Source organism: Cynara cardunculus (assembly GCF_001531365.2).
Source record: "Cynara cardunculus var. scolymus isolate 2C chromosome LG 10, CcrdV1, whole genome shotgun sequence".
Lineage (NCBI taxonomy): Eukaryota > Viridiplantae > Streptophyta > Magnoliopsida > Asterales > Asteraceae > Cynara > Cynara cardunculus.
The window spans coordinates 19,803,153-19,815,393 of record NC_037537.1 but is presented as its reverse complement, the minus strand read 5'-3'; the positions used below and the strand labels follow the sequence as shown (position 1 = coordinate 19,815,393).

Here is a 12,241-nt window from a genome sequence, read left to right as displayed (position 1 = left end):
GTTACTTCCTAATGATATTAAATTATTGTATTCGTCTGATTGTTCTCGTTTAAAGGCTTCCCACATTGCCTTAGTACTTTCTCCTAAAAATGTTTTAAGTATCTATACATATCTTGAGGTTCTAATTCTTGATGAAGTCTATAGTAATGGGCTATTAGTGTGCTTTTCCAAACATCTATTACATTAGTCCATAGTTGTGTATCATGGGCTGTTAGATTTAATATATATCCTTTTGATTCTGCCTGAAAATTTATTGGTTGTTCTAAAGGTCTTTCTATTCCTCTGGCTATATGCTTATGATTATTCGGTGGTTTTTTGTAATTTTCATAGGCTGCTCTTGGAGGAAAACTATTATAAGAGAATTGTTCCTGGGGAACTGTTCTTTCAAACGGAGATTTTACAGTAGTTCTATAACTTTCAGCTTCTTCATCTATTAGTTCTTTTTGGTAACTTGTATATGTATTTTGGGTTGGTTGATCTTCTTCTTGTAATAGACCTATTTTTTGTATTTTTAAATTCATCGTAATAAATGTATTCTTGTTCTGTAATTTGTTTTGACAAGTATAATTGATCTTCTAATTGTAATAATTCTTCCTTACTTAAATTAATATTTAATTCTTTTGGAAATATTATCTTGTCAGTTTCACTATTCATTAGTTCTATATGTACTGCATCAGTATCCATTGTACTTGTAGAACTGTTGTCTATTTCATCTTCATATTCTTGATTAGGTACTGAAATATAATATGTGAATCTTAGACTAGTTTTTCCATATCTATCTGTATATAATAAAGCATCTTTAGGGGCAACCATTTTTGGTTTTTGTTCTTCAAAAACACTAAGGTTCCAATCTAATCCGATTAGTTCTTCTGAAGAAAATTCTTTTGGTTCTTATTCCCGTAGATGAATATATTTCAGATAATGAATGAATTTATAGTATAATAACTATAGAAGACAACTATTTAGAAAAAGAAAAAAGCAGTGATTCTGAATCAGAAGTAGTGAGTGAATTTACTCTGGACTCAGAATTAAGTTTAGACTTTGTCCATACAGAAGAAAAATCATGTGACCATAATTGGCATAAAAATTTAGGAACATATAGTACTCCTTGTATAATTTGTGCCAAATTTCCCCATAGAACCTTAAGAGCCAAATGTTTAATTTGCCTTAAAGAAGCTTGTGTAAAATGTCTAGAAAAGGAGAAATTAATAGATATAGAACCAGAAAAACCTATAAACACAATAATAATAGGTTTATAGGTTTTACTTAATTCTTGTATTATTGTGTTTAAAGGTTTTTCTGGTTCTATATCTATTAATTTATCTTTTTCTAGACATTTTACACAAACTTCTTTAAGGCAAATTAAACATTTGGCTCTTAAGGTTCTATGGGGAAATTTGGCACAAATTATACAAGGAGTACTATCTGTTCCTAAATTTTATGCCAATTATGGTCACATGATTTTTCTTCTGTATGGACAAAGTCTAAACTTAATTATGAGTCCTGAGTAAATTCACTCACTACTTCTGATTCAGAATCACTGTTTTTTTCTTTTTCTAAATAGTTGTCTTCTATAGTTATTATACTATAAATTCATTCATTATCTGAAATATATTCATCTACGAAAATAAGGTCTTCATTTACACATTCTATTAAAGTGCTCTTCTTGTCAAAATTATTTACTCTTTTCGGGCAAGTTCTAGCTAAGTGTTCATTACTACTACATACATAACAACTTAATTCAAGATATGTATAGATACTTAGAAACATTTTTAGAAGAAAGTACTAAGGCAATGTGGGAAGCCTTTAAACGAGAACAATCAGACGAATACAATAATTTAATATCATTAGGAAGTAACCCTTATAATTTTGTTAATCAAATATAAATATTGGCAACAGGAGCAGATCCTAATTCAGGACAAATGAATGTACAGAAGAAAGCTATGAGAGAATTAAAACAATTATCTTTAAAGTTGTTATGAGAGTAGGTTGAAACGTGTGTTCATTTATTATTTTTTGTAGCTTCGAGCAAATTCTTCAGACTTTTTTTTACTGTAGTTTTTTTTACGCCAAACAATTCAACAACCGACAAACAATCAGTCAATTATAATACACTTGTAAACCGAAACCGACTTAAATCACCTGAAGATTAATTTGTTTGTTGGTAAAACCCTAACAATTCTATTTCACCTTAAAAAGTCACACTTTCGTGTTTAGCACTGATGTCCATTTTCCTTCCAAACGAAGCAACATGCAACCCTTTTTATGAGATTAAAACCTTGGAGACAACTTGCGAACAAGCAACAATGGAACAAGGAGAAGGTTCTGGTTCAAAGCCCTCTGATGAAATTTGGTCCAAACTCGGTATCTTCTTCAATTAACATTCATAACTTCTCTCTGTAGAAACAAATCATTCTTGATTTATGTATGTGAATGCCACCGACGATTACATTGTTTCTTGATTAATCATCTTGACCATTTTTGGGGGTTATTGCTGATAATCAAGTAATGATTCATTTCACTTTGTTGGGTATTCTTCATTTCTAGTAATTTGCAATCACAATGCTATTTTTGATCATTGGTTTAGATTGATACAATATTTTTGCTGACCCACTCTGTAATTTAAGCAGGATAATGCTAAATATTTTAAAATGGATGTTTGATGATAGACGAACAAACTGTGAATGGAAAATGACCTGATACTGAGTCTCTTGAAGATAACTTTACTCACTGAGTCACTGGGGATGAAGGAGACCCTAAACATCAATTTTTTTGATGTTGTATTGTCTGCTTTGAGCTATAATTGGGCTTTCAAGAACTCAACAAGTTAAAAGTTTCAGTGACACTTGTAGTTATATAGATTAAGTTATTAGCTTTCACTTAGGGGCCGTTTATCAGATGCTTACTGGCGGGTGTCACTTACCTTACTGGCTGAGCCAAGGACTGAGAATCTTACCTAGTAAGTGAGAGAGAAGACTCTTAAGCCTTACCTGGTAAGTGCTTACCAGGTAAAAGATGCTTACCAACAATTGATGTTGATGACCAAGAATGTTAATAAGGTAAGTAAGGGTGGTGCATCTTGCTGGTAAGTGCTTATCTGGTAAGCGTTTGGTAAACGGTCCCTTCGGAGTTCAGACACTGTTGGCATGTTGGGAAGTCTTGTGGCTGATTGTTACACATTTTTCCCTTTTTGACATATCAATAATATTTAGAGATTGGTGAATAACTTAGCTGTAGGAGGGTAATAGGATTACACAATCCTTGTGTGTTGATAATTATGAAACTGGTCTGCCAATTATGGTTTCTCAGTGAACTCTAAAGTATTGCAAAGATTGAATCTTTTCAGTGGTGATAGAAAGCTAAAAAGTTATCTGTTTCTTAGTGTCATATTTCTAAGGGGCTCATATATCACACTGGTGATGATAGCTGTCTCCATGATCAATAACGTCTTTACCATTTCAAAGAGTAGGCTACAATATATGAGTTTGATAAACCGTTACTGTCATGTCCCAGTGCCATCAGACTCCAGATATTCAGACGTCGAATTGTGGTCAGATGAGGCGGAGATACGTTCAGAGGTCAAAGTCTCTTCATTCGAAAAGGAGGGATGGTGCAAAATTACAAGAAATTTGGATCTCTCTTCTGCAATGTTGCAAAATAACAGGTACTTAACGACTAAATTTGGTTTACACATTACTTTAACCATTGAACGAATATCTTGACTGTTGTATTATTTTGAAATGAAAGTTCATCGAGTGAGTTAGCAGCTCTTTTATGTAATTTACTTTGCTGATATAAATAATTTGTGCAGTTCAAATGTGATATCTGTTGATGGGACTGATGTTCAAACTAAAGATACGATCATGATTCGTTGTGGAAGTGAGATAATTCCTGGCCCTGCTTCGGAAGGTATAGGACACACTAATTCTTTTTATATTCATTACCCATGTTGACAATTCTGAGCATAACGCGTTTGGATGCAGGATCTTGCCTTTTCTAAGTTTTTGTATCATCTCTTCATAGTTAATGTTACTGGCCCATATGACACATGAGTTGTTTAACTACAAAATACTGTAAATGACGAGTTTTGCCATAAAAGTACTTGTCTTCATCGTTTGTCCGTCTTTTTAAAATCTTCTAATTCTTTTTTGGAGAAGATAGCCTCTGATTGCAAGTCCTTTTTATTTCTTCTTGATGTTGAAAGGCTATTTGAGTTACCGATTTAAAGTGATGCCTATGAATGAGTCTGCCAAGAAGGTGTTGAAGGTAAAAACCATTCATCTCATTGATCATTTACTATGCATCTTACTTCCGATAGTTGTATGGTGATGAACATCTGTTTTGCTAAATGCTAGATTTCTTTAGATTCCGATCATGCAAAATGCAGCATATGTTTAAATATTTGGCATGACGTTGTCACGGTTGCTCCCTGCCTCCACAACTTCTGGTATGTGACTTAAAAGGGCAAAATGCATCGAAATGTAACCAAGTTTCCTTTAGTTACTATCAAGTGAAATAATGCATTTTTTCATTAATTAGTGTAACAAACTTTCAATTCTTTCTATTTCGTACCCATTTTACCAGATAAATGGTTTTTTAGCCTACGTGGTATCGGTTGATATTGATGCAACATCTTTCCACGAAATTAAAAATTACAATATCGTTTGATAACTTGATGTCATCAATAATTAGATGTCAAGGTCTATTAGTTACCGATCAAAATGCGTACAAAATAGTAAGATTTGTTTACAGTAATTTAGAAAAAAAATTCCATAGATACACTAAACAGGAACTATAGCAAATGTCATTGCATTTTGATGCATTTTGCCCGATTCAAAATTCTTCTTCATGATTTCATAATTTTAGAGAAATACGATCTTTAATCGATTTTCTTTCTATCATTCATAGCAATGGATGCTTCTCGGAGTGGTTGAGAAGGTCACAAGAAAAACATTCAAGTGTTCTTTGTCCTCATTGCAGAGCCGTTATACAATTTGTGGGGAGAAACCATTTCCTCCACAACATTGAAGAGGTAGCATTTGATCTCATACTCTTACCGTTTTCAACTTTTATGAAAAATTATACATGATGCGGCTTATATGCAGGAAATACTGCAAAGTGATTCTTCCCTAAGACGCAGTGACAAAGAACTTGCCGCTTTAAACTCCTATGCGTTAATAAAATCACCTTTTGTGAGTCAAATCACTCATTATTTTTTATGTTTATCATCATGTGGTTTTGTAATCGAGTAAACAATATTTCTCGCTCCTAATGGTAATGCTTAAACTCAATGATTGTCAGGTCATTGACAACGGAAAGAAGTCTCGACGCAAGAGGTCACGTTTGCAGCCAGAAGAAGATAGTAATGTCGTGGATCTTTCATGTGCTCAATGTGGTAAGACACTAGAGTCGTTTAGTTAAATGAGTTCTGAATTAGGAGTATGAGCTTTTACAAAAATTAACTCAATAACATTCAGATGACTTGCCTATGGTGTTATACACCTTGCCCCCGAAAAATCTTGAAAAAACACTAGAAGGTTAACTTATAAAAGGGAATTCCATAGAATGCCATTTAACTAAATACCTCAACCAATATAGTTGTTGCAACAACCTCCACCACGTCTCCACCAATTCATGAGGATCTTTCAATCAAATAGAACATAATTTTTTACGAATTGGTTTTTGAACTATTCTTCATTTAAATCTGGTACTATTACATATTTTGTGAGTGTGTGTGTATATATATATATATAGAGAGAGAGAGAGAGAGAGAGGGAGGTTTAGGGAAACCCCCCAAAAAATGAAAAACTGAGGAACACCTTGGTAACCGTTCATCTGGATGGTATGCACATGTGCATACAAGTAATTGAAGCGGTTTTTTTTTTGGTTTTTGTGCACATGGACATGTTATGCACATGTGCTGGGATTTTACCTCGATTCAAACCGTTCCCGTCTCCATCTTCCGCCATTTTTTGGTTTCTATGGGGTATTTCAATGATGAAGATATGGATTTCGATTACGATGATATGGATTGAAATATCCTCAAGATTTCATGAAATTCGGAATTGATTTGGTTATGTATCGTGAATCCGTGAAATTAGGTTCCATTTCCTTATTTGCATCTCCAAACCATTTTACTATTTTACCCATCTTCATAGATGAAGGTGGCCTACCCACGTGTTCATTCGAGAACTTCAATTATAAAATAATCATTTATTTATAAGTCGTTGATTTCAATAGTTAACGGTTGAGATCGGTTCACAAAGTCAATACCAATGTGTTGGTTAACAAAAGAAGGGGACCCTATATATACACACATAATATATGAAAATTGTGTAAAAGTGTTCAAATTAAATTATTTAAATCTTTACATGAACTATGTCATTTAAAACTATTATAGGATATATAAAATCATCAAACAACTTTTAGCGGCAACTTGTCTAGTTCTGTCCTATTTAGTTCTAGTCGTACCAACATGAGACAGAATACTTGTCATGTCGAGTCTTGTCATGTTCACTCCTGCTCTCTTGCCTAGTTCTGTCCGGTCCAATCATGTCAGTATACCAAATGCTACCAAATGGACTATGTGTCTAGGTGCCTTTTTGTTGTATACTCCCTCCATTTCAAAAGAAAAAGGAAGGGACAGGTATTTTGTCTACGTTGGAGTTGGTACTTACCAAACTACTATAAATTCGATATTGATTTTGTCAAGTTATTTCCGCAACTTTTGAAGAAAAGTAATCCATTCTTTAAAAGTTGAAACTTATCTTCTTTTACAACATTAAAGCATTGATCTTTCTTCTACATTTGTTTATCTGATTCTTTATGTATCACTCAGGCATGGAGTATGCAGGGTTTCAGTGCAACCAAAACACGGTGCATCTGCAATGCCATGCATGTGGAGGAATGATGCCTTCTAGAACCAATATACGCGTACCACAACACTGTGAGTTGTCAACATACTCATAATGGCTTATGATTTGATGCAATGGAATGAGCCATTACCAGATATTGGGTAATGAAGCGTTCCTCATCAAAATCAGAGGGAATTAAACTCATTCTCATTTCCATTGTCCAACATTCCCATTCCCATTCTCATTCCCTGAAACGAACCAAGCTCCACTTCAAACTAGTAATCAGCTCACAGAGAACCCAACGAAGGAAGTGTTTTGAAGCGTTCTTATTGAATTTTTTTTCAACATTTCCCTCATATTGGCAGGCTTAGGATGTGATCGAGCATTTTGTGGTGCTTATTGGCATTCCCAGCAGGTTACCAGAAGCGACACACATCATATGTGTGCTCTCGAGACTTTCAAGCCAGTAAGCTGTTCATATTGTCCCATGGTTTCTCAATCGGTCTATCATGTATTGTGTAGAATGATGTAGAGATGCACAAAAAGAAGCCCAAGCCTGAAGCCTGGACCAGGCTTGGCCGCCCGGCCTGAAAAAGTTTGGGCCTAGAGAGCCCAAAGCCCGATCAGGCTGAAATTTTAAAAATCCGGTTAAGCCCAAAAAAGCCCAGCTTGAAAAAAGCCTGATCAGGCCTTTTTTAAACCCCAAATCCGGACCTTGTTTTGCTCAAATAAAATGGGGATAGAAGGCCCAGGCCCAAAAATCCTGGATCTTGTGCATCTGTAAGGATGATGCAGCTGGGGGTCTTCACGGAAACAATCTTCATCTTTTTGTAGTAGAGGCAAGGTTTGTGTACATCCTACCCCCTAGAGTCCAGACCCTACCTCCGTGTGAGATATACAGGGTTTGTTTGGTCGGGTTGGGTTTGGTTTGGTTTGGTAGGAAGGATGATGCAACTTCAAACCAAGTTGAGGTTTTGGTTCATGAAACCTTGAATTTGGTATAATGATGTAAATATTTCTCTTTGTTTATTTACAGTGGTTTGATGCGGTACCTTAGTTGCCTATTAGAAAATAGATGGTAAACACATTTATGCATATTCTTTGTAAGCAAGATTGAAAGTTTCTTATGCAACCTCTCATAATACTTGACAGATTGCAGAGCGAACCCTTACAATAATTCCGTTTCTGGCACATGAACGGAACCGACATGAACAAGATGTACGAAACTACCCCCCCTGCCTCTCTTTCTTGTCAACATTTTGCATTGATTATTTAGTTATAAACAGGAACAAGTATCCCAGACCCTATTTTCGAGTGGGATATATTTTGTTTGGTTTAGTTTTAGGAACATAAATCACCAATCCACTCTCATTTCCTTCTAAGCTGCGGTTTATGTGTCAAATAATAAGTACTACCTTTATAACCATTGATGGAACTGACATTTACCTGCAATTTTCAGATCACTGAAAGATGTATACTGCAAATGGGGAAAACACTGCAGAATGTTGTCTCGGAATGGATTACGAAGTTAAATAATCGGGAAATAGGTGAAGCTACTCCTTGTGGCAGTCAAATTCAACTAAGAGTTGAAAAATTATTCATGGGTTCAAGTTAATGAAAATACATGATATTTGTGATGAAAATGGATGTGTGAGATCCCACTTTTTTTTTTTTTGGGGGGGGGGGGGGAGGTTGCCTTATAATGGGCCGGATACCTCCTCTATCAGATGCTTTTTAGAATTGTGAGTCCAGATGTGGATAAAGCGGAGAATACTACAGGGATGTTACAACATGATGTCATGAATTTTCGAAATGCATGATATTAATTAAGAATAATATTCATGATTATTCAGGGTTATTCATGACATGAAATATTTGGTTATGAGGTTCTCAAAATATTGATGGTTCTCATTTTAGCTTTCCCTTGTTGGAGTATATGTTAAAAATCAAACATGGAGTCCCTTTCTGGGACGATGGATTATATGTTAAAAATGTCGTTATTAAGAGCGTGATGGATGAACACTGCAGATCGGACAAGGATGCCACTGAATCATACCGAGATGATTACTGCAGAAACACATATTTGCAAGTACGTTATATTTATACGATATATAATCATGCCATTACTAGCTTGCAGAATAGATTTAAATGGTCAAACTTTATGTTTTTTTTTTTTGCATACTTGATTGATGTTGGAAGATTTTCTAATTCTTTAAACTGCTCGGGGTGCTTTTTCTGTGCAGTGATTGCTTTGATAAGCTAGTGTCGTTCCTCTTGTACTGGTTCCGGATCAGCTTGCCGAAATATGTAAACATTTCAATCCCTCATAAACTCTTTTACTGTTCATTATATATAGCGGAAATCCCACAAAAAATGAAATACTCGGGAACACCTTAATAACCATTCATCCGTACGGTATGCACATGTGCATACAAGTAATTGAAGATGTTTCGTGATTTCTATACACATGTGCATATGGAGAAACTACTTCAAGGTTACTTGTATGCACATGTGCATACCGTAACAGATGAATGGTTACCGGGTGTTTCTCAGTTTTTCAATTTTTTGTGGTTTTCCCCTGAACCTAATCCTATATTTTATATATATATATATATAGGGGCCTATCAAATGAGAACTGATTAGTTTGTAATAACTGTGAGGTCCAATCTCAACCACAAATCAACGAATAAATTGGGAAATTAATAATTATGGTAGTTTGAGTTAAAATTATAATTAGAGGGCATATTAGGAATTTTTAAAAAATTCCTCTCTTCTCTCTCCTCTCTCATCTCTCCGACCTCCAATCTCCGGCCTCCGGTGAACACATATATATGTGTGTGTGTGTGTGTATATGTATATGTATCATGTACACTTTCACTTTTGAGGTCAAACAGATTAGTTTACAACTTCAAAATTACATCTTTAGATTTCCAGCAAACCTTGATGTTTAGTTGCTAAACTTAATAACAAGCACCAGAAATCAGTAAAATTGGGTTGTTTACTAAGTACTTAGGTGATGCTTGTTTTATAAGAGGTGCTGAAGTCCGAAGTCGTATTTCATAAAGGTGGTGCTGAAGTTCGAAGCCGAACTGTTTGTTTTTGTAACAGATAAATGTATAACGCAATCAAAATTAAAGATATTAAGAAACTATTACCAACAAATAAAAAAATATAAATGATAGTTAAAACTTATCAAAAATTATATTTAAATTCTTTTTATATCAAAATGAATAGAGTTAATGTTTTTTTAAGAGTACCAAGGGGCCGTTTACCAAACGCTTATTGGTTAAGCCTCACCCTTACTTACCTTATCGGTTAACATTTTTGGCCATCAAAATGGATTATAGGTAAGCGTCTTTTACGTAGTAAATGCTTACCACGTAAGAGCCTTCTCCCTCACTTACCGGGTAAGATTCTTTGTCCTCATAATGCCTTCTAGTGGGTAACCATGCTCAGCTGGAAGGTAAATGACGACCTGGTAAGCATTTGGTAGACAGCCCGCAAGTTCTGTGCTATTGACAACTCGTACATTTTATATGTTGTCAACTCTCAAAAATAGTCCATTGTCATGGTACAAGTTGTAAAACTTGAGTTTGTTATCCATCTCTTGTTTTTTGGAGTTCCAAATTTTTGTTTTAGGGAAATAAGAGGCCAATAAGATGCTAATAAGACATGGTTTTACCTCTTGTCCAATAAGAGGACGGTACGAGGTTTTAAGCTCATATCACTTGAAAAAAAAACAAACAGTCTTATCTCGTAAAACATAAGTGGTAAATAAGAGGGTTTTTTAAGAAACAAACATCACCATACTACCTCTTACCAAACGCTTACCCGGATGGAAATGGTGGTGTTTACCAACAATCTTTTGACCTCAAAAGGCAATGTGCTGTTTCAGAAAGACCCTAGGAATGAATGTTTTGGACAAAACATGTCTTAGGGGCCGTTTACCAAACACTTACCCGGTAAGCATCTAGCGGTAAAATTCAACACTATCATTTACTTACCGGGTAAGATTTTAGTCAACAAAAAACAGCTTTCTATGCAACGAATTACCCGGTAAGAGCTGACCGTCGTAAGAGTCATTGCCCTCTCTTACCGGGTAAGACTCTAGGTCCTTGCCTCGCTCTTACTGGGTAAGATTCATGGTCCTTTCCATGTTCAATAGATAAGGTAATGTAACTTGGTAAACGCTTACCCAAATAAGCATTTGGTAAACGGCCCCTTAGTGTGATGGTTCTGTTTGTGTTGACATATCCTAATTTGTGGTGGATGACAGGTATGCTAACATCCCACCTTAAGATCCGACTTCTTATTAAGATATACCGAGTTAGTTTGATTTGGTTTTATCGGTTGAATCTGTACAAAATGAACACGCTCTTGTGAGCCGTAGTGGCTTATGATGGTTAAATTGCATGGGAAAACAAGCACGATGAGTTGAAATGTCTACTAGTTAGTATCGCATTGCAAGTGAATTTCTAATGACAGTTGTGTCCTTGTAGCTTCTACCTGGGGATGCATTGCAAAGGGAAGATTGTTGGTATGGCTACACTTGTCGAACACAACATCATAATGAAGATCATGCTCGTAAGAGGAATCACGTTTGTCGTCCCACCAGGGGTAGTATTGGAAATTAGCTTGAATTAATTCGTTTTCTAGTTTCCTTGTTCAAATGATATGTTGTTAGAGTTTCGATGCTTTTTAAGGTAGCGTAAAAGTGTTTTCGAAGTGCGTAGGATGATAATTTTCTTTTCCTTCTCTAAATTCTTCAACTTTGTGGGAAAACATTTATTTTTCTCACATTTTTCATAAATTTGGGGTTTTCATGGTAACTATCGCTTTACCCATTGGGGTAGATAATATGTTTGCATATATCTTACCCTTCGGACATACCCCACATCTAGGTGGAAAGTACCAAGCTCGTTTTTTTAACCGACAGGCTCCATGTCGACAATGAACCAAAAAGGAGACAAGGGGTCTCGTTGACGAAGCCCAATTGTCGTTATGATCTTTTTTTTATTAACCTGGATGTCCAACCCGCTATGCGAGCCGAGTAATCCCAGGGCAAACACCTGCTTTGCAGATAGCCCGGAGTCACCGTATTTGAACCTCCGTAGCTACAAGGGGATTTTTATTCCTTCTTGAATTTGAACCTGGGACCTTCTGGTACTTTTGATCTTTGGAGTCAAGCTCAAACTAATTAGACACCACCCTTGTAGTTCATTACGATTTTTTATAGTAACCATGGGTGTTTAGATCATCTTGTACACACCTCGATTAATCTTATCTGATCTTAAAGATAACATTCGAGAAAATTTTCAATGGTAAAAACTAAAAAGGAGACTTGAATTGAATCGAACGGAACCATTATCGCTTTTAATTTGAAAACT

At 35.4% G+C, this 12,241-nt stretch overlaps 1 protein-coding gene across 1 annotated transcript; it reads left to right on the top strand.

Annotated features, from left to right (window-relative positions):
- Nucleotides 1-2,255: 2,255 nt before the first annotated feature.
- Nucleotides 2,256-11,651, top strand: LOC112519634 (E3 ubiquitin-protein ligase CHFR). Its single transcript, XM_025127845.1, has 15 exons — nt 2,256-2,364; nt 3,514-3,664; nt 3,812-3,909; nt 4,205-4,266; nt 4,356-4,447; nt 4,909-5,032; nt 5,106-5,192; nt 5,302-5,395; nt 6,839-6,946; nt 7,220-7,320; nt 8,007-8,072; nt 8,314-8,401; nt 8,883-8,943; nt 9,098-9,161; nt 11,354-11,651. Exons 1-15 carry the CDS (start codon nt 2,307-2,309, stop codon nt 11,486-11,488), a joined length of 1,389 nt encoding a protein of 462 aa, XP_024983613.1. The 5' UTR covers nt 2,256-2,306; the 3' UTR covers nt 11,489-11,651.
- The last annotated feature ends 590 nt before the right edge of the window (nt 11,652-12,241 follow it).

Excerpts from the sequence above, each read along its gene's own strand:
- LOC112519634 (XM_025127845.1), top strand. The coding sequence starts at position 2,307 with ATGGAACAAGGAGAAGGTTCTGGTTCAAAGCCCTCTGATGAAATTTGG. Across the intron at positions 8,944-9,097 it reads GCAGAAACACATATTTGCAA|TGATTGCTTTGATAAGCTAG; the intron begins GTACGTTATATT and ends TTTTCTGTGCAG. Across the intron at positions 9,162-11,353 it reads GGATCAGCTTGCCGAAATAT|CTTCTACCTGGGGATGCATT; the intron begins GTAAACATTTCA and ends GTGTCCTTGTAG.